This window comes from Syngnathus floridae, chromosome 4, assembly GCF_059516105.1.
Source record: "Syngnathus floridae isolate MCC-2025c chromosome 4, RoL_Sflo_1.0, whole genome shotgun sequence".
NCBI classification, from domain to species: domain Eukaryota; kingdom Metazoa; phylum Chordata; class Actinopteri; order Syngnathiformes; family Syngnathidae; genus Syngnathus; species Syngnathus floridae.
The window spans coordinates 6,925,630-6,948,322 of record NC_142416.1 but is presented as its reverse complement, the minus strand read 5'-3'; the positions used below and the strand labels follow the sequence as shown (position 1 = coordinate 6,948,322).

Genomic DNA, 22,693 nt, shown 5'->3' with positions numbered 1-22,693 from the left:
CAGTGGATCATGACTGCGTGGATAAGTATCAAACCATCCACCATCATCAATGGATTTCGAAGGGCTGAACTGCTGCATGATGAAAAGGAGGACCATGCCCCCTAGGAGGATGCGTGATCCGGACACTGACAACAAAGAGTTCTTTGGTTTTGAGAGCTACAAGGAAGGAGAGACTGGGAGGGTTGATGACGAAGCCACCCTGAGCCTTTTTGTTTCCGACACTGAAAAAGAGGACTTTGATGGTTTTAGTGCACAGGGAGAAGACAACGATGGCAATAAATGACTGTCTTGTGTTATTGATAAAGCCATGTGCTGCAGTTTAGCCCAAAAGGTAGGCTGGTTATATTTTTCTGGTATGCTGTTGGTTATTTTTATACACATTTCGCACTTCCTTTTAATTACGAGTACTTATCCATCCATCCATCCATCCATCCATCCATCCATCCATCCATCCATCCATCCATCCATCCATCCATCCATCCATCTTCCGCTTATCCGTGGTTGGGTCGCGGGGGCAGCAGCTTCAGGAGGGACTCCCAGACTTCCCTCTCCCCAGCCACTTCATCCAGCTCATCCCAGGGGATCCCAATGCGTTCCCAGGCCAGTTGAGAGACATAGTCTCTCCAGCGCGTCCTGGGTCGCCCCAGGGGTCTCCTACCGGTGGGACATGCCCGGAACACCTCCCCAGGGAGGCGTCCAGGAGGCATCCTGATGAGATGCCCGAGCCACCTCATCTGGCTCCTCTCAATGTGGAGGAGTAGCGACTCTACTCCGAGTCTCTCCCGGATGACCGAGCTTCTCACCCTATCTCTAAGGGAAAGCCCGGACATCCGGCGGAGAAAAGTCATTTCGGCCGCTTGTATCCGTGATCTCGTTCTTTCGGTCACGACCCATAGCTCGTGACCATAGATGAGCGTAGGAGCGTAAATCGACCGGTAAATTGAGAGGTTTGCCTTTTGGCTCAGCTCTCTCTTTACCACGACGGACCGGTAAAGAGTCCGCATTACTGCCGATGCTGCACCGATCCGCCTGTCGATCTCGCGCTCCATCCTCCCCTCACTCGTGAACAAGACCCCAAGATATTTAAACTCCTCCACTTGGGGCAGGATCTCATCCCCAATCCGGAGAGGGCATTCCACCCTTTTCCGATCAAGGACCATGGACTCGGATTTGGAGGTGATGACCCTCATCCCGACCGCTTCACACTCGGCTGCGAACCGCTCCAGTGACAGCTGAGATCACGGCCTGAAGAAGCCAACAGCACCACGTCGTCTGCAAAAAGCAGAGACGCAATGCTGAGGTCCTCAAACCGGACCCCCTCAACGCCTCGGCTGCGCCTAGAAATTCTGTCCATAAAAATTATGAACAGAATCGTGACAAAGGGCAGCCTTGGCGGAATCCAACCCTCACTGGGAACAAATCCGACTTACTGCCGGAAATGCGGACCAAACTCTGGCATCGGTGATACAGGGACTGAACCGCCCTTATCAGTTGGCTCGGCACCCCGTACTCCCGAAGCACCCTCCACAGAACCTCCCGAGGGACACGGTCAAACGCCTTCTCCAAGTCCACAAAACACATGTGGACTGGTTGGGCGAACTCCCATTCACCCTCAAGGATCCTGCCGAGGGTGTAGAGCTGGTCCACTGTTCCACAGCCAGTACGAAAGCCACACTGCTCCTCCTGAATCCGAGGTTCGACCTCCCGACGGACCCTCCTCTCTGGCACCCCTGAATAGACCTTACCAGGGAGGCTGAGGAGTGTGATTCCCCTGCAATTGGAACACACCCTCCGGTCGCCCTTCTTAAAGTGGGGAACCACCACCCCAGTCTGCCCATCCAGAGGTACTGTCCCCGATGTCCACGCAATGTTGTAGAGGCGTGTCAGCCATGACAGCCCCACAACATCCAGAGCCCTTAAGAACTCCGGGCGGATCTCATCCACCCCCGGGGCCTTGCCACCGAGTAGTTTTTTAACTACCTCAGTGACTTCAACCCCAGAGATTGGAGAGTCTGCCTCAGAGTCCCCAGGCCTTGCTTCCACAATGGAAGGCGTGTAGGTGGAATTGAGGAGGTCTTCGACCTATTCTCCCCACCGACTCACGACGTCCCAAGTCGAGGTCAGCAGCATGCCATCCCCACTGTAAACAGAGTTGACGTTGCACTGCCTCCCCCTCCTGAGACGCCGGATGGTGGACCAGAATTTCCTCGAAGCCGTCCGGAAGTCGCCAAACTCCTCCCACGCCCGGGTTTTTGCCTCAGCAACTCAGCCCTCTGATGTATTCTTTTTTTTTTTTTTTTTTTTTTATTAAACATTTTTTGTGTCATTATCTCTGCAATTACTATGTTTCCCCAGTAGATGGGAAAGCGCCCGCCCGCGCATTTACTCCCGGAAGCCGTGTCAGATAGGTCGGTGCACACTCAAAATTGCGTGTACGTACGAAGTAGTAGGGACCCCGCGCACTCCGCGCTCTATTACCATCAGTGCTGAATTTCGAGTGTGGGCTGTGACGTCAGCATTCTCGTTATTCGCGTGCTAAGCTTTCAGATCCAGTTTTACGCTAATGCCACCCACAAACCTTCCCCTGGAATCCTTCCATAAAAATCAGTGTCCCAAGCAAAAGAAAGGTTGACACTGAGTGCCAAATGTTAAAAAAGACTGGACAATTTGGCTCCACCTACGTGTGTGAGCTGACGTTCGGCCACATGAACGTCAACAAAGCCCGTCACAGATCTCGGTTAACGGACCAACACCTCGGCTCTATCCTAAGAATTACCACAACAAATTTTACTCCAGACCATGATGCACTAGCAAAAAAGGGAGACTAAAAATACTATTGATTTCTTTATTACTTTATTTAGATGTACATATTCTTTCACTGATTCTTCAAGATGATGTATTTGGTCAGAATGTTTGCCGTTTGAAGTGATTTCGCCCCATTAGATAAACATCTTTCATAAATCTGACCTGCAGGCGCTGAAATGATGGAAATATTATTCACAATAACAGTGTCGTATTTAATGAGAATCACTTATAGTAGTTTTGGGGTAAAATATTTTTCTAATGCTGTTAATAAATGCATTTGTTTTCAAAGAGCTTTTTTTTTTTATTATCCATGCTTTACTACCTACTAAAAGTAAAAACCTTTTATGCAATGACCTTTACATGTCATTGCTTTTACTTCACACAAACACTATATCCATCTGCTCCTGGTTCGATCCCCCGGTCAAAATTTAGAACCCAATTGGGCCCGCAAGTCAAAAAGTTTGCCCACCCCTGGTCTAGGAGCTTCCCAGCATAGTTGCTCTCCAACACCTTTGTATTCTCGTAGTGCTCCAAATGCCTTCTTTCCATAGTGCAACACTATTCAGTCCAAACCGCATGACCCCAATGTTTTTCAAGACTGCATGCAAGTGTGTCAAAAACACAACTGAATTTAAACTTGTGTGTCTTTGTGAAGGTACCGTAAAGTGGTGTTAAATAACTGCACTAAAGGAGTTAAAGAAATGTACACAGCTCGAAAGCAGCAATGCCCTAAGAAACCTCCAAAGGGACTTTTGCTGACCACAAAAGATGGAAAACTGGCTGCCAATCTGGGCACTAATGTCACGTTCCTGGTTCATCTAGATGAGGTGAGAACACACGACACCAACACATAATATATGTTTAGCTGTTGAAGAGCATGTTTCTTTGGATTGCTGTACTCCAACCTGTTATGAATCACAAGATTAGACCATCTCCGATTTGTATCCCTTATGCCTTGACAGAAAAATACATTTAGCTTGACTGCTGACTGTGATGACCGCTTACCATTCTTGTTTCTTTGTGATTGCGCCTCATTTAAGTACTCACTGAGCCTGTCAACCTTGAAATGTTGGGCATTATGCAAATCTTGAGGAACTCATTTTTTGAACAGTGTATCACATGACTGGGCAAGTAGCCCTAAGGTTGCGCCAGTTCCCTGGCCAAACTCAATACAAAGCAGCTGTCCCGCAGGCAGGACGCTGGAAAGTGTAACTGTTAAAAAAAAAAAAAAAAAAGAGTTCCTGGAGATTTGAACAATGCAACAAACAATTTAAGATACAATCATATCTGCAGGGTCAATGAACTATTAAATCAGACAGGCACAAACACAAAAAAGCAGGAATGGTATAGAGTTCATCTTTTTACATTGATAACATGGCTTAAATATTACCATGAAAACTAAATTTGTCAAGGTTTGCGTGGAGTTGAGTACCCAAGTGCAGGAAGCAGGGAGACAAGGCAGGAGTGCTTTCTCGGGGAAAAAAAATCAAAAGAACAAGAAGACAAAGAAGTTTCTACGAGGAATCAAAAGCACAAGACAGCACAAATTCAGACCTAAACACCAAAAAACAGACCATGCCTTTTTTATAGTCCAGTATTTAAACAAATCCCAACGGATTTTCAGATCAGCTCAGTCTTTTTATTGCATTCAGGCTGTAGATATTTTCATTGTCCATCTTCTTCCAGGGTCCATTTTGTTGTTGATTTACATTCATATTGAAAGAAAAGTACAGTATTTGTGAACTGTTTTGTGTCTATGTACATATTTTGATTCTGTCAATTTACTAACACTTTGTCTGTGAGATGAATGAAGCAGCAGCTCGGTGTAAACACAATTAATAAACATAGAATTCCATAGAGCAGTGTTTCCCAACCTTTTTTCAATCACGGCACACCTTTTCATTGGAAAAAATCTCGCGGCACACCGCCAACAAAAATCCGTTAAGCTCCTATATTAAAATCAGTTATATTACAACGAAACACGTACAGTCCTATTCCTATATGTGTATGGAGAGTCGAATAATTTAATAGAAATAAATACTAAATATTATTTAAATTGTATTCCTTTTTTTAAATAAAAGTGACAGTTTTTTAAAAAGGTTTTAGACGGTGTAAGAAATAAACTATTTAAAGTGATTGTGATTAAAATAAAAGAATCAACGTGATTTTGTTTACTGTTTTAGACTAGGTCTATAAATATTGCAACAATAAGAACTAAGTCACTTTTAAAGACGCTCTGCTGTTCTGACAGCAGCTGAGTGGCTATCACAGTCGAGGAATCTCGACTTGACTGCTTAGTTTACGTATGTGAAAAATAACCAATCCAGGTTCTCCGGTTGAACTGCATGCTCTGATTTCCATTGGACCACAAACGCACCACAACCATCATAGTGTCTGTCACTGTTAGCAAAAGCACACAGCAACACACACATAAACTGAATATGTGCCGATGCAATACAATCAGATCGACACAATATGAAGTCTCAAGATTCTACGATTCTCCACACACGCACGATTAGCAAGTGGTTGACCAGGCCTTGCGCAAACTGACCAGTGGTTTGGCGATCCTGTTTACAATGCGCTCCGTAATTAATATTGGACAATCCCACGGCACAGCTGAACGTCTCTCACGGCACACCAGTGTGCCGCGGCACAGTGGTTGGGAAACACTGCCATAGAGTTCCAGCATAAAGTAATGAATGCTGTAGGAAAGACCCTTCTAAACTCTTACTGTCGTTAAATTTTACATGCTGGGCTGTTGAAAAATGTGTATAGATGAAAATATATTCCTGTAGTTTTTGGTAACAAAATTAACACTGCCCTTTTGGAAATCTCAACATGTGCTGGAATGCGCTCCAGCCTTCCATCATCCTATTCAGGATTGTGGGGCGCTGACCTCTATTTAAAAGACTGGGCATTATGTGGTTTACAATTTTTTTTTAACCAATTATTAATTAGGATTCACTTCAGTGTTTTGTAACATCCTGTATCTGTCCCAAATATACATATGTGCACACCTTTTGTTGAAAATAATGTCATCATTCTGTCTTCCCTAATATATCAGCTACAGCTGCAAATAACTGGAAATAATAAAAATGGTCCGAGCTCTCGTTTAGTATATATCTTTATATATGCAAATTTGTCTCACTATTCCAAACATTTGATTTAGTCCACACACAAACCTATACAACGGAAAAAAATGGCTCCACAGCATGCTGCTGGATATTATTTAAAGGACATTTAGTTCTTGCTGAACAAGGTGAATGCATTGATGGACAAGGTGAATGCAAGATAAAATATGCTATTTAGTCTTCTAAAGCCTCTTCAGAGAGATTACGATCATGCAGCAGTTGGTCCCGCTCTGTTAATTCCTATGGGGTTCTGGCACATTTTGAAACACTTTGTTACTATTGTCTGCCTGTTCTGTGTTCTGCGCACCACCTACATTTGGGATTTATTCAGAAGTAAGATTGACTGTAATCTTCTCTAAAGAAAATGTTCAGTGAACATGCTAACGATCCATTCACAGTCACAATAGCAGTTAGAATGTGACGTAAACAATTTGCATTCAACTGTGATTTTGATAAATGTGTGTGTATGTGTGTATATGTGTGTGTGCGTGTGTGTGTGTATGTGTGTGTGTGCGTGTATGTGTGCGTGTGCGTGCACTCGCGTGCGTGTCCGCTATAGCTGGTCATTTTAGCTGCATGCATTTTTACACATTCAGGAAAGACAGTCATAGCTCATTTCAGTTGGCCTGCCACATCAATAAATTTGAACAGGCATATCTAGCTCTGGACCTCGATGACTGCTGTGCTGCCTGTGTTTTACATTTCTCCCTCGTTCAACACATCTTATTAAATGATCAGCTCATCAGCAGTCTCTGAAAGAGAAGATAATGCAATACAATACATTTCACAACAGCGGTAGCTGTAACACCTTATAACACATTTGGGGCTGTCTATTAAATAATAAGAAAGGTAATTACACTAACCAATGCCTAGTATAGGGACGATATTACATGATAATGACATCTTGACTGGCCAAGCAAATATAAGGTTAGCCAATGAATGGAAGGAATATCGTCTAAAACTAAAGACTGTGCAGTGAGGCAACACCTAAAGAAAAGACAAGAAAGTTAAGGCAAGGAGAATAAGGAGCATTTTAAAATGAATCCTGACTACACACCATTCACAGCTTTAAATGTGATCTGATCATGTAGGTTTGACACACATTGGCAGATGTTGGCCTACAGTAACACATACCAGCATACAGACAAACACCTGAAGGATATTTCGAGAGATATTGGTCGGTTTTGTAATGTTTACTCAATGTCCACATATAGAGCAAAGCTTGGACACATTGTGGACAAAGTGGAGATAAGTGACATCAGAGGCACCACACCTGTTTGCATGCCATCTCATTCCAGTTCTTAGTAATGTCTGCCGTGCCATATCTTTTTCACATAATCTTTTAGGCAATGACAATATCCCCAGATCAGTCAACCAAACCTCTTCATCTTCACGCATGGAAAGACTCACACAGGACACACATACACACACATACTCACTAATACCATCTTTCTGCGTGCAGATCATTGCATAGTGCCAGATGTGAATCCCAGACGAACGTATAAATGTGGTTGAAGAGATACACTATGCATAAATCATATGATAGGATGTTGCATATTTAGAGTCCTGCACTCATGCATGCACACCCACTTTGATGATCAGCAGCCTAATAACAGAATTATGGTGGGATATTTTTGACCAAATTATTACTGAACACATGTAGTACATTTATGTCTGTTATTACTCATGTCATGATATTTTTTTTCTGTTGCTGTATTTGGGGGCAGCTTGGTAGCCAGTGTTTTAGGCGAATATGGCAAATCTCTACTCATTATGATTTGAACACATCTTTAATTCCTTAAAGGTATTTCATTTATCTTATATTTATCTTATCTATCATCATGAAATAATTTATATAAAATAAAGTTTAGCCCCTAAGTCCACCAGAGGGCAAGACGCCCCCCGAAACGAGCAATCCGGCGGTTGGCCCGAGTGCCAAGCATTCGAACAGCAGAGCCCATCGGGTGGACGAACCTGATGCCCGACAGGCAACTCTCGGCAAAGTCTGTCCGGTGGGCGAACTGGACGCTAAATGAAAAGCGCGTGACACGACCGGTCAGGTGGGTGTCTTGGACGCCAGATGGGGGATGGGCTCGACCACAGCCCTCGTACCGCCGGGACGAGGACAAATGGCAGCTGCAAGTCTCAGTGAAGTCAGATGGCGTCCGCAGGTCTCGACCCGACGAAGCGTGAGCAGGATCTGGAGGCGGATCTGTGGTAGTTGTATAGTCAGAACTGCAAGCAACAGCAGTCGCAGTGTCAGAAACGCAGGCAGCGGCAGTCACAGAGCCAGAACCACAGGCGGCAGCACACAGAGTCAAAACCGCAGGGGAGTCAGAACCACAAACAGCGTTTGGAGTCAGAACCGTGCGCAGTGGAGTCTTAGAATCAGAACCGCGCGCAACGGTATCAGATGGCGTTCACAGCCTGGTGTTGCCAGAGCGAGGTTGAGTGATGGCTGCTGAGTTTCCCCCTCCAGAAACTGATGTCCGGGAGCAGAGCAGGACCCTTCCTCCTCCGCTTGAGATCGGGGGTGCACTTCGCATTAGCGGTGGCAGGTGATTGAAAGAAATCAAAAACAGACCCAAAAGCTCTTGAGCCACTTACGAATGCTCTGGAAGTAATCATGATGGGGATAGAAGCTAGGATGAAGGAGATACAATTCCTCCTAAATAAGAATGCCAAGAATGATCAGCTGATCAAAAAAGAGCTTGATCAGCAGAATGAGATCAATGATGGTCTCAAGATCTCACCTAGAAACAACACCGGGTCACTGAGAGATCAAAGCAATATGGATGAGGTGGAGAACCGATCCATGGAACAGCAAGCATTGGAGTTTTTAACAACAAAAGACATAACACTGGAGCTTTGAAATGTTTGCCACCCGCTTCCTAAGAGAGGAGTTTCTGGAGTGTGAGTCAGTGACGACTGTGCCGTACTACTGAGCTTCACAAGCAGAAAGTACATTCCTTCATTGAAATATGGAAAAGGGATCATATGTTTATATTAACGAGAAACATAATGCATCCATTGCTTCGCGAGCCCGACAACTGAAAAAGGAAGGGAATCATTCGAGGTCTTGGACTGTAAGCTGCAAAATCTATGTAAAGCCAAACTGATCATTTTTAAAAAATAACAGACTGGTCCAGATCAGAGCGCCAGAAGAGATGGAAAATTTTGCAAATTGCGGTATGTCAAGCCCTATGAAAAAAATCCATGAGCCCAGTTCATGCTACAATCAAATTGTCACAAAGTGAATTGCAAGAACTGATGAGCATGTTATGACAACATAAACTTGGAAATAAATCACCATTCAAAATTAATGAAGACACTGATCAAGATAAATGTGGATACTACTTAAGGATCAGTTCAACAGCTGCATCGATTTGGAAGGAAAGCTGCCCATAATTCGATTTAACAGCAGGAGTTTAAACGCCAACTTTGGAAAGATTCAGGATTATCTATTGACATTGGGTAAACCTTTTAACATTAGTGTGCTAATCAGAAAGTTGGACTAAAGATGATATGAAGGGTGGGGTCCACCTTGAAGGATACAAATATGTCCATAGTAGCAGAAACAACAAATCTATTGGAGGAGTTGTGCTCTATATTGAAGGCAGCATCAGCTGTGAAACATTAGATTGCATGTCATTGGTGGTAGAAAATGTATTGGAATGTCTATCAGTTGAGATCAGTATGTCAAAAGACAATAAACAGTAGTGTGTATACAGATCCACAGCCTCCAACATAGAAGTGTTTAACAATCACATGAGTAATTTGCTCGTTAATCTGAATCAGAAGGAAGCCGTCCGGTGTGGAGATTCCTATACGCTGAAATAAAGATCTATGCGAATCTGAAGGCCCTAAAAAAACAATGAAGAGTTAATTGGACAAACAATACCAGTGTCAACATGATGAAATTACTGTATCTGCTTATATTAGCAAGGCCGGTACCCTAGATAAAAATACTTCATTACAATATTAGAAACTTGATCAAAAGGACAAAAATAGAGAAAAGGACAATGCAAATTTGAGAAAGACTCTTATGAATGGTCAAGAATCCTCATCATTCAGACACTTGGGCAAAAAGAAATATGAACCACCATGTTGTTGCTGTATAGAACTTAGAATGTTACGATCGTCTCACCATTGTGTGCTGTGGTGCCATCTGCCCGCTATTCATTTTTGTTACAATCAAGGGGATCTGAGTACACAGGACATTGTGGAAGCAGAAAGAGCCTTGACGGGGTCTGTAATGAGTCTGTACCTAACAATGGTTTCTGCATTGATCTCCCCTTGTGATGGAGTCGGTCATGCATGTGAGATGGGCAATTGGAGATAGCCTTACAATATGTTTTGATCTGCCAGGTTGGTCCAGCATCCTCCACTACCATCGAAGCCAACAAACCACCAGGCAGTGATTCCTTGAAAGCTCTCCCCCTTTCGTCACCTGACTGTCCAAGTCATGAGGCGTCAAGTCCAATAAAATGGCCACATTGTTGATTTTTAAACTGCAGCCTAGGGTGTCCTTGTGTCAAGTGCACATATGCAGTAGCATAGCAGTCATTATGGGCAATTCATGAGGAGCACAGAGGTGCAAAAACAGAACACAGCATGGGTTCTGATCAAAGGAGCCCTGACTTCCAATCACGCCAAGTCTCATTGTCAATGCCCATGTGAGCATTCAAGTCCCCCAGCATAAAGTTGTAGTCTCCAGCAGGAGCACTCTTCTACACTCCAACTGCGAGCCACTGTTCGATGCATAGGCAGAAGAACCGTTTGGTCCCTTTCACCATGAGCAACTCCAGAATTGAAGAAAGTTCAACCCCTCTCAAAAGTGTCAGTACCAAACCCCAAGCTGTTTGTAAAGGCAAGCCATTCCTTGTTCAACACAAACAATTCAAATGATCAGCTCATCAGCAAACTCTGTGGAAGTCAGATGATGATCCTGATCATTTAAATCATGTGTGCTGGAGAAGGGAAACTTCTAAAACAGGCAAGACAGCAATTCACTGCAGGGCTTCCTGTGCGTTTACCAATTTGGCAGATGCCAAAAGAGAGAGAGAGTGTGGCCTGAGGGGGCAATATGGGATTTGCAGGAATATTTTTAATGTCCAGACTGGCAATGTTCAAGGCAGCTGCATCATTCAACAGCATCATTGAGGCTGATGAGCATGCCATGTCCGTCTCAGCCTCCATCAGAAAATGCACTGACGACGTCAGCACCAATAAAAACATCACCCTTACCAACCAAAACCCGACCTCAACCCTCGGCCATCAGAGTAGCAAAGCATGTTCACAGTGAGAAAATCAAGGACGTTTCCATAACCCTCCAAACCCCAGGAACATTTGGCGGGACATTTGGACCATTACCAATGACAAAAGAGTACTTCAACCATGCATACTATGATGCTGACTTGCTCAATGGGCTGAACGACTTTTTGGGGAGGTTGGAGTAACTAAAAAGCAGTCCTACTGTCATGAGAAGGCACCCTTTCTTACCACTGCTGATGTGAGGAGGTCTCTGAAGGGACTCAACATTCTGAAAGCTCCTGGTCCAGACATTCCCAGTCTGGTGCTCAAAGAGTATGTTGACATCCTTGCTTGTGTTCGAATGGCCATTTTAACATTTCACTGAACCAAGCGAAAGTCTAAGCCTGCTTTGAGACCTCCTTCATCATCCCAGTTGTCGACGAAATCCAACCTTCTCATCCCTCAATTTCTTCTACCCCGTCGCACTCGCACCCATCATGATGAAGTGCTTCAAGAGAATGGTGAAACATAGCATCCCCTCTGTGCTCACCCCATATTCGACCCTTCATATTTTGTCTGCTGGCCCAACCGCTCTACTGAGGACACCATCTATTCTATTCTTCACTTGAGCCGCACTATGTGGAGAAAATAAACTCACATGTGAATGCTGTTTCTAGGATGTTGTATCAAAAAGTTGCAGATTAGTACAGTCATAATATGTTCGCTTTGTAACACCAATCAATTTCTCTTTTTCTGTGGTTTAACATTTAAATAAAACTTTGTGATAACTTATATTTTGTCACACACTTTACCAAAAAAGTATGTTTCTCTTTCAGAAATGTGCAAATTCAATTGAGTTAAAAGGCACAAAACGGTTAAATTGATCCTGCCTGGTGCAGAGCTTCAGATCCCTCAACCTTTGATCATTTAATTTACCCTGTTGACAACTTCTGAAACAATAGTAACAACATACAGTTTACACAAGTCTAGTGCTTTACAAAAATGATTATGCTTTATCCATCCATCCATTTTCTATACCGTTTGTCCCCACGGGCGTGCTGCAGCCTATCCCAGCAGTCACCAGGCAGTCGGCGCCCTGAACCGGTTCCCAGCCAATCGCAGGGCACACAGAAACGAACAACCATCCGCACTCGCGCTCGCGCTCGCACTCACACCTCGGGGCAGTTTGGAGTGCTCAATCAGCCTACCATGCATGTTTTTGGGATGTGGGAGGAAACTGGAGTGCCCAGAGAAAACCCACGCGGGTACGGGTAGAACATGCAAACTCCACACAGCGAGGGCCGCAGGTGGAATGGAACCCACCCCCTCCTAACTGTGAGGCGGACCACTATGCCGCCCGTGATTATGCTTTGGTAAGCATAATTAAACAACTTTTAGACTTTATAACCATGTATCGTTGTATTTCCTGACTATAATGTAAATATATTTACAATATTTAAAGATGCAATTTATTTTCATTCACCCATTCATATTGTACTAGACTAAATTATATAATTTGTACAAAGGACAAAACTTAATCTTGTCTTGAATTATAGGTACTTACAACCATGACTGCACAATTACCTTATTGGCCCGAATATAAAACGACCCTGATTATAAGACGACCCCCTCTTTTTCAAGACTCAAGTTCGAAAAAAGACTTTTTGAACACCAATTTTAATTTTTACACAGAAAATAATTACAGTACATCTGAAACAAATGATTATAACAATATATTCAAGAGAAAAAACATGTTATTTTGCCTCATTCAAATCATGCAAAAACTGTCTATCACATCTTAGTATCTGAACATTTAAATATGTAAACTATAGTGCAATCACATTTGTAAATGAATGGCTTCTGGTTTTTGAAATGTAAATAAACCAATCTACTGTGATAAAACAACAAAATTGCAATAACTGAATTAATTCAGTTAATTCAATTCATTAATTCAAAGTGAAGTCTAACTGTAACTGTAGTCTTGAAACAAATCTGAATAAGGTAAAACATTGCAAAAAAATAATGCAAACTGCTACCGCTATTTTTATTCTTTGTGACGGGGGTTCGCTTTGGACTGGGGAGTTAAGTTCAGCATTCACTTTGAAGATATCTGGTGCCATTTAGCGTTGTGAATGGGTATAATGTCTTGACCCCGAATGTAAGACGACCCCCACTTTTTCAGTCTCATTTCAATGCTAAAAACACCGTCTTATATTCGGCCCAATACGGTACAAAGATTCAATCAGCAGAATATTTTTCGCTCACTGAAAAGCACAGAAGAAATAGTGCTTATTTTTATATAGTACAGCAAATACTGTATTTCATCTTGTGGGGTTAAATGCTGCTTTTTTAAAAATGTCTTTGTGTCCACATATACTGAAGCTGAGTACCTCATCTTATGCTGTGAGTTGCTTATGAAGAGCATTTAATTGCATCTGCAATATGCCACTCACATGTTCTTCGGTTTATAGTTTGTGTTTCTTACGGTGTAGGTACCAAATTAAATCACTGATGGAGAGCATGGCCAGTTCTGTGTAGGAATTCTATGTCCCTCAAAAATGACCTACGGTTGTCTTTTCTGGGTGTGCACCTGTCAAAATAGATTACATGTCACAAGTGTCACAAACATTTGTCCCATTTCACTTTCAACAAGTTATTATGCCCTCTGTGAAATTAATTTCCTAGTGTTTACCCTTTTTCTCCAAATGTCTCAGTAAATGTGCCCCTGAAGTGTACACATACTACTACAGTGTCCTTCAACACAAAAGATAATATACAATAGCACTGTATTTTGAATTGTGGACCAAATGACATTTGTGCTGTCTTTCAGGGCGATTCTATACGGACAAACATCCAATTAGATTTTGGCGATGGCATAGCTGTGTCATATTCGAACCTCAGCTGGGCTGAAGAAGGCATCAAACATGTCTACAAGTCTGCAGGGATATTTTGTGTCACAGCTTTGGCTGAAAACTCCCTGGGTTATGACACAACAACACTCCATCTGCATGTCACGTGTAAGTGTCTACATTGTCCAAAAGTACATCTTTGCTCTTGCACATGTAAAATCCACTGAATAAAATGTTCATGAACAACATAAAATCAAATGAGGGATTAGAAATTGGTTTTATTATACTGTAGCTCATTTAAAGTGAATTGTGATTCACTGGAATTTAATATTTAATAGTTGCTATTGTGATAAAAAAAAAACTATTGTAAAAAAACATTACATTGATATTTTCATTAAATCAGCATTAATTTAACTATAGATTGATTCCACAGACTTCACTCAGTTAAATTACATATACACAGTTGTATTATTTATTTTAATTCTAATGGAGTAGTTGTCCTTGACTCATGTTAGAGTGGTGCTCACTCTAATTTATTTGCAAGAACCACACGGGAGACAGTATGCCCTTTGAGCACTTGCAAATGGAGAAAACGTTCGTCACTGTGCATACAGCGATGTAGAGTATTTGAGAGAGATCGGACAGTACAGCCAAATGCAAGTGAATCAGTCTTTATTGTGGAGGGGGAGGGGAACGCTGGGGAGCTGAAGCGGCGATCGGGCGAGGCTGCGCTCGTCGGGGGGTGGTTAGCCGGATGGCAAGCCAGGTGAAGGAGCTGTCGGCTGGGCTTCGCACTGGCGAGGACTGGACGTGGCAGACGGGTGATCTCTAAGTAGAGCAGCTGTGGAAGGGACCGGTGTGCACGCAGACATCACAAGACAAGCTGACATGAATTGTTACGCTGGCTGCGCTAATATACATATAGCGCTCCCAATCAGCCCGTGACAGGTGACAGCGATCGCGGTGAGAAGGGGGCGTGGCTGGACGACACCGGTGCGTGACAGTATTTATTGAGAGAAAACAGGGTGGTGGTGAGTGGACAAGTTTGGTGAACCCCTGGACTCTAGTCAAATCAAATGTATGTACCAGCTCAGTGGCCTAGTAGTAGAGTGTCCTCCCTGAGACTGGAAGGTTGTGGGTTCAAACCCTGGCCGGGCCATACCAAAGACTATAAAAATGGTACCCATTGCCTCCCTGCTTGGCACTCAGCATTTAAGGGTCAGAACTGGGGGGTTAGATCACCAAATGATTCCCGAGCGCGGCACCGCTGCTGCTCACTGCTCCCCTCTCCCCCAGGGGATGGATCAAAATCACATGGGGATGGGTTAAATGCAGAGGACAAATTTCACCACACCCAGATGTGTGTGTGACGATGATCATTGGGACTTTAACTTTAAGTTTATGCACTTGTACAAGTGTAGATACAAGTGTATGCACTGCAATTGTGTGGGCACTCCTCACCTTCCGCTGAGAAGTAGGCAACATTTGTGCCATAATTCCTCAATTTAAAAGTTTTATTTTGAATCTTATTTGTTTTTAATTTGGAAAATCAAATCCGCAATGTAGTGAAACCACGATAAACGAACCGCGATGTAGCAAGGGATTATTGTAATTTGAACTGCAACTGACAACTAGTCCGACATCAGCGGCGCGGCGCACACGCGGCGTTGTTTACATAAAGGACGAAGGATTCGATCGATGGATTTAATGACGTGGAGTTACAGACATAGTTTGATAAAATTGTTGTTTATAATTACATGGGCCTGTGGAATAATTTGAACTGCAACTGATGACGAGTCCGACGTTAGCAGCGCGGTGCACACGCGGCGTTGTTTACATAAAGGACAAGGAATTCGATCGATAGATTTAATGATTTAGAGTGACACAGATGGTTTGATAATATTGTTCTTTATATGATAGTTATTTAATATTTACTTTATATATCATTATATGGGCTTGTGGAATAATTTGAACTGCAACTGACGACGAGTCCGATGTCAGCGGCGCGCCGCACACGCGGCGTTGTTTACAGAAAGGAAGACCAATTCGATCGATGGATTCAATGATTTGAAGTGACACAGATGATTTGATAAACATGTTATTTATGTTATAGTTATTTGAATAACTGTTAATGTTACATCAGGCCCGTTCTCACCTCCTTGTTTGTGTTTATGTCACATTCGTATACCGTATCGTTTAGCCTCGTGTTGCTGGTTCATGTGTGTTCTTGGTGTTGGATTGTGTCAAATAAATTTCCCTCAAAATGCGACTTAAACTCCGGTGCGACTTATAAATGTTTTTTTCCTCTTTATTGTGCATTTTATGGCTGTTGCGACTTGTACTCCGGAGCGACTTTAAGTCTGAAAAATATGGTAGTTTTGATTCAAGAAGATGAGTGCTAAATAAGCCTTGGGAGTGAAGCCCACCGAGACAACAACATTTAACAAACAGATTGTTTGGATTTTTCCATGAGTCATGTACTACATAACGTTATCCTTTATAATATCATAAACCAATCCAGAACCTATATCACATTTTAATCTCAAACCAAATTTTCAGAGCACCAAGAGCGAATACAGTAATCCCTCGTCACTTTGCGCTACACCTATTGCAGCCTAAATGCATCGCGAGTTTTTGTGAAAACAAATATTGCGGATATATTCGCTGCATTGTGGCTTTTTACGGCATCACTTGCGCACAGGACTTTGTCAGCCCATATGTCTATGCCGGTAGAGGAGGCAAGACCAATGGGAACATGTTGATCCTTGCCGCTGATTGGCTTGGAATTGTAAGAGCAGTTCTAACTACGCTTTATCTCAGCCTCCCGCAGTCACGCTACGTATCGGCTCTTCCACTTCGTTCCGTCAACAGAATCGGGAGCATCTCTGATTTGCACTTCCTTTTGACACAAAAGAGGCAGGACAACCAAATGCAACAAGGGCTCACACAAAGTTTAAAGGAGACAAGGAGGGCTGGAATGACTGCAGAGCAGGACGACGAGGCAAGCTGACGGGCAGAGCAAGCTTTTTAAAGCTCTTTAAGAAGCCTTTAAAGATACAATAAAGTGTTTAAAAATACAATAAAGTGTTTAAAAATAATCATAAAAGTCTTGTGTGGAAGCCCTTGCGCTGGGCCGCAGGGGGCGCGTCAGCCCGTCAGCACAGCGAGAGCAGAGAGGAGAAGTGACACATTTACACTTTAAAATGTTTGAAAAGTGTTTACAAATATAATTAAATGTTTAGAAATAAAATTATAAAAGTCTTGTGTGAATGCTCTTGCGCTGGGCCGCGTCAACCGGCCAGCACGGCAAGAGCAGAGCGGCTATAACACGTTTACACTTTAAAATGTTTAAATAATTTACAATACAATAAAATATTTAAAAGTACAATAAAGTGTTTAAAAATGAAAGTATAAAACTCTTGTGTGGATACCCTCGCGCTGGGCCGCGGGGGTGCCGGCAAGCACACAAGAGCAGAGAGTGTCACGCACGTGCCAGAGGACGCTCAGCCGGCAACTTCCCTCAGCCACACCCCATGACTGTCACCTGCTCCCTCATGTATTTAAACCCTGTCCGCATGTTTCCTCTCCGCCGGTGTCTCCTGTTTCTTACCGTTTGTGTCCACGCCTGTTGTGTCTTCGCCGGGTCTCGTGTGTAGGCTCACGGTCAGAACCTCTTCCTAGTCTGCGCTTGGTACGAGGGGAATCCCATTTTCCGCTCGCTGTCTGTGAGCCTCTTTCCGCCGATTCCTTTGTTCACCTTCCCTTCAATAAATCCTGGTTCAAGCTGCATTTGGTCGCCCTGGCTCTACTCAGTCCTGACAGAGAGGAGTCTGACACGTTTACACTTCATAAAAGGTTCATAAAAGTCTTGTGTGGCTGTTGTAACAATATAGTTACTCTTAAGTATTTTCTCATGTATTTAAATAAATAAGAATGTTTCTGAAAGTCAGTTTGACTTTAAAATTTTTATAAAAATGTATAAAAATATTAAAAAGGGTTTAAAAAAATAAAGTGTTTAAAACTACAATAAAGGTTCATAAAAGTCTTGTGTGGCTATTGTAACAATATATTTACGCTTATTTATTTTCTTATTTATTTGAATAAATAAGAATGTTTCTAAAAGTTAGTTTGACTTTAAAATGTTTACAAGTGTAAAATGTGTAAAAATACAGAAACGTTTAAAAGTACAATAAAGTGTTTAAAAATACAATAAAGGTTCATAAAAGCCTTTTGTGGATATTGTAACAATATATTTTATTTATATTGCGGATCTTCACCTATCCGCAATAAACAAGGGATTACTGTAACTGAGTCAAGAGCTTCAAAAAGCATGACACATGTATGGCGTACAGATAAACTAACATAGAGTGGATGCAGATTCATATTAACACAATTGTCGATGTACTTTTTATTTATTACTAATATATAGGTTACTTTGGCCTTATACTGACCAGGGTTATCTATTGGTTAGAACTGTATTAAAAATGTGTAATTGTATTTTTTTCAAATATTTATTATTATTATGATTATTATCCATCCATCCATCCATCCATTTTCTGAACCGCTTAGTCCCCACGGGGGTCGCGGGCGTGCTGGAGCCTATCCCAGCCGGCATCGGGCAGTAGGCGGGGGACACCCTGAAACGGTTGCCAGCCAATCGTAGGGCACACAGAGACAAACAACCATTTGCATTCGCACTCACACTTAGGGACAATTTGGAGTCTCCAATCGGCCTACCAAGCATGTTTTGGGGATGTGGGAGGAAACCGGAGTGCCCGGAGAAAACCCACGCGGGCCCGGGGAGAACATGCAAACTCCGCACAGGGAGGGCCGGCGGTGGAATCGAACCCGCACCCTCCTAACTGTGAGGCGGACGTGCTACCCAGTGCACCACCGAGCCTTATTATTATTATTATTATTATTATTATTATTATTATTATTATTATTATTAGTGGTAGTAGTAGTAGTAGTAGTAGTACTATTATTATCATTATTATTATTGATGTTGTTGTTATTAGTATTATTATTGTTATTATTATCATTATTATTATTATTATTATTCTCAAAATAAGCTTCAAGCCAGCTATTTATTTATTTATTTATTCATTTATTTATTTATTTATTTTACTCCCTTTTACTCTTCTTCTCTTAGGTCCCGTGGAGAATGTCCAGCTTCTGGCTCCCTTTGTCGTCATTAGAAACAAGGAAGTTAATATCTCAGCAGTTGTCCTACCCACTCATCCACGCACAGTCACCTATTTCTGGTGGCTTGGCAACACCACTGAGGTAACTCTCCACAAGCTTTATTTACTAGTAATATTACCCACATTGGCTGTCTATGCAGTAGCTACTAAAAAGTCTACACACCCCTGTTCAAATACTAGATTTTAGTGATATAAAAAAATAAGACACAATCTTTCCTTACTAAACTTTTTTCTGCACTTTTCCTCCGATGTTATTGTACCCTATGCTCAAAACCAAAAGCTAATTTTCATTTTTATTTGCCACCCAGCAACCACAAATGTAATTATACTTTATTTGGATGTCACAAGATAAAACTGCACACATTGTAAAATGGAAAGATACATACAAGATACGTACAAATATTGAACATTTCCTCTATATACGGTGATAAAAGTAATTCTGGGGCCACACAAATGTGGTCTGGTCAGATCAGACGAAAATTGAAAATGTTGTTCTGAATGCAGGGTGCTAATGTGTGTGGCTGAAAATGAACACTGCACACCACTTTGAACACATCCACACGTGTGAAACAATGGTGCAGTAGCATCATGTTGCGAGGCTGCTTTTCTTCAGCAAGGGCTCCATATAGAAAGATAGAGCGCAGTGAAAACCAGTTGAATTCTGCAAATATTTTTGTTGTTTAGATGAAGAGCAGATTCAATTTTGTAACTTTTGACCACCCCCACAGTGTCAGTCACTTTCACTTGTGCTTTAGCTGACATTGCTTTGTGTGTTTTCTACAATTCCTTGTCGAATGCTGACATGCAATAGCCAGCCCCCTATCACCTAAGTGAACAAACCATAACATGTTGAAATACGAAGTGATCAAAATAAACAACTTCTGTCATTTATTAACATGAGCTTTTAATACACACTCAGCACACCAAAAGCAAATATGCATGCAGTAAAGACTTATAGCTAAAGATAAGGTCCAGATAAAGATAAGACATGATAATATGTGACAGACATATGTGATATAAATTTGACTGATGTATCCTACTGAGTTTAATTGTTGATTGAGATCTCTCTATTTTTGCAGCCAATGGTCACATTAGATGGGAGTGTCTCATATACCTTTCCCATTGAAGGGGTGTATTCTCTCACAGTTCAAGTATCTGCAGCCAACGTTATATTCCAAGATACCAAAACTATAGCAGTTAGAGGTAAGTAAATTGTGTTCTTGAAACTCAAATGTTAAATAAACAGTCAGCTCACACTGATAACCTGTACATAATGTTGTCTATCTTTATCTGAAATTAAATGAGATGACTGTAAGTATCTGAGAAGGATGATGATTTATTAGCGTGCAGCATTGCTTTTAGCTTGACTGGCTGTAATCTGTGTGTATCTAGCCCACAATTAGTGCAGGGAATATAACGAACCTGAGACTGACTATGAGATAAATGATGACAGGTGCTAGAACTCAAATTTTTGAAAAAAAAAAAAAGAATGCCACCCTACTATAAATCAATTAAACTGTTCCTGACTCTTCTTGACAGAATTCTTCAAATCACTTCTTTTGTCATTCTCCCCAAATCTGGATGACTTCAACCCCGATTTATCCGAGTGGAGGCAGGATGTGGGGAGAGTAATTAAGAAGGCTGTTCTCCAAGTGAGTGATTTTTAGTCACTCCCTGATCGCTTTTTTCACCCACCTCCCCGTCACTGCCTTTGATATGCTTTTCTTTCTATCTTCGTATCGGCTATATCATTCCTTGTCTAGGTTTTTCTCTGTTATTTCCTTTATCCCCATTACCTGTGCTGTCCAATACTCTGAAGTCATTGGTGCGGAAAGAGAACACCCTCAGGCCACCGTGTGATTCATCATCCGACAGGTGTGAAGACGCCTCTGCTTCCCTTGTCCCTCAGGAAATTGCCTCATGAGCTCTAATTCCTTAATTCTAAAAGTCAGACACACTGTATAAAATTATCTGCTAGGTTCTGAGCATGGGAGCTTAGAAGGGACCTATTCATATTTTACTGAGGTTGCATGAGCGTATGTGTGTATGCGTGTGTGTGCGTGTGTGTGTGTGCGTGCGTGCGTGCGTGCGTGCGTGCGTGCGTGTGTGTGTGTGCACTTTCGGCATGTACTCTTTCGACATTGAAATATACTAGGTGTGAGAGCAATTGCTATATTTTACACAGCAATTTCTGACTATAAATAATATGCCACAAACCGCGTGGACATACAGTGTGTGGATGTACAGTGCATCTGGGAAATATTATTTCATTCTAACATCTAATGTACCATATTTCCCGGACTATAAGTCGCAGTTTTTTTCATAGTTTAGCTGGGGGTGCGACCTTTACTCGGGAGCGACTTATGAGTGAAATTATTAAGACATTATTATATAATTTCACATGGTATTTTCACACTAAACCGCAAGAGGGTGCTCTAGGCCCATGTTGATAATTGTGTTGATGAGTCTGACGTAAGTTACGTAGAAGAGGAAGCGCCGAATCTTCTACCTCCGGAGTTAGCCGAGTTGTTTAAAAGTGACACAGAGGATGAAGATTTCATTGGATTTAGTTATTTGGAGTGACATGGATGGTTTGGTAAACTTGTTAGCATGTTATTTATGCTATAGTGATCTGAATAACTTAATATGTTACGTCAGGCACGTTCTGAGTTTGTTGTTTGTGACATAAAACGTTAGCGTACCGTACAATTATTCAGCCTGTTGCCTCTATTCTATTTTCTTTTTAAATTGACTTTTAAGATGACATGTCTGTTCTTGGTGTTGGATTTTATCAAATAAATTTCCCCCCAAAATGTGATTTATATGCCAATGTGCCTTATATATGTATTTTTCTTCTTTATTATGCATTTTATGGCTGGTGCAACTTGTACTCCGGAGCAACTTATAGTCCAGAAAGTACGACAATATTTGTTCCCCTCAAAACTACATACAAAAGAGCATAATGACAATGTGAAAAATGTTTTTTTTTTCTTATGCAGCTTTGACTATGAAGCTTAAACGTGACCTCAAGTGCATCATGTTTCCACAAATCATCATTGAGAGGTTCCTTCTAATGATTAGTCTGGCAACACTGTCGCATGTGTCGAACTCTTGACTGAAGCCTTAGCAGCCCCATCTCGCTACACTATCACGACACTCGAGATTCACCACTTAAAATGACAAATAATCAATGAATGAAAACAGGTTACGCTGTGCACCACTGACACTTCCCCTAACTTAAAAAGCTGTATTGAGTGCTGCACAACCTTAAGCTCAGCGGTCAGCGAGCCAGTTGAGAGTCGGTTCTATCCTCGAATCGGATGAACACCAACAGTGACATAAATAATAATGATTACATGGTCTAAATACTTATGTATACATTTATACATATTTATACATATGTTAAAGCATATATTATATATAGTATATATAGTATATATTAATATAACAT

The 22,693-nt window shown here is 41.9% G+C and overlaps 1 protein-coding gene across 1 annotated transcript in view; it reads left to right on the top strand.

Annotated features, from left to right (window-relative positions):
• Positions 1 to 22,693, top strand: part of sorcs3a (sortilin related VPS10 domain containing receptor 3a) — a 296,809-nt gene that overhangs the window by 253,160 nt on the left and 20,956 nt on the right. Inside the window, exons 18-22 of the mRNA XM_088374786.1 lie at positions 3,461 to 3,632; positions 14,020 to 14,206; positions 19,191 to 19,324; positions 20,322 to 20,445; positions 20,782 to 20,894. Of these exons, the coding sequence (XP_088230912.1) occupies positions 3,461 to 3,632; positions 14,020 to 14,206; positions 19,191 to 19,324; positions 20,322 to 20,445; positions 20,782 to 20,894 (730 nt within the window). The remainder of the gene's footprint in view (positions 1 to 3,460; positions 3,633 to 14,019; positions 14,207 to 19,190; positions 19,325 to 20,321; positions 20,446 to 20,781; positions 20,895 to 22,693) is intronic.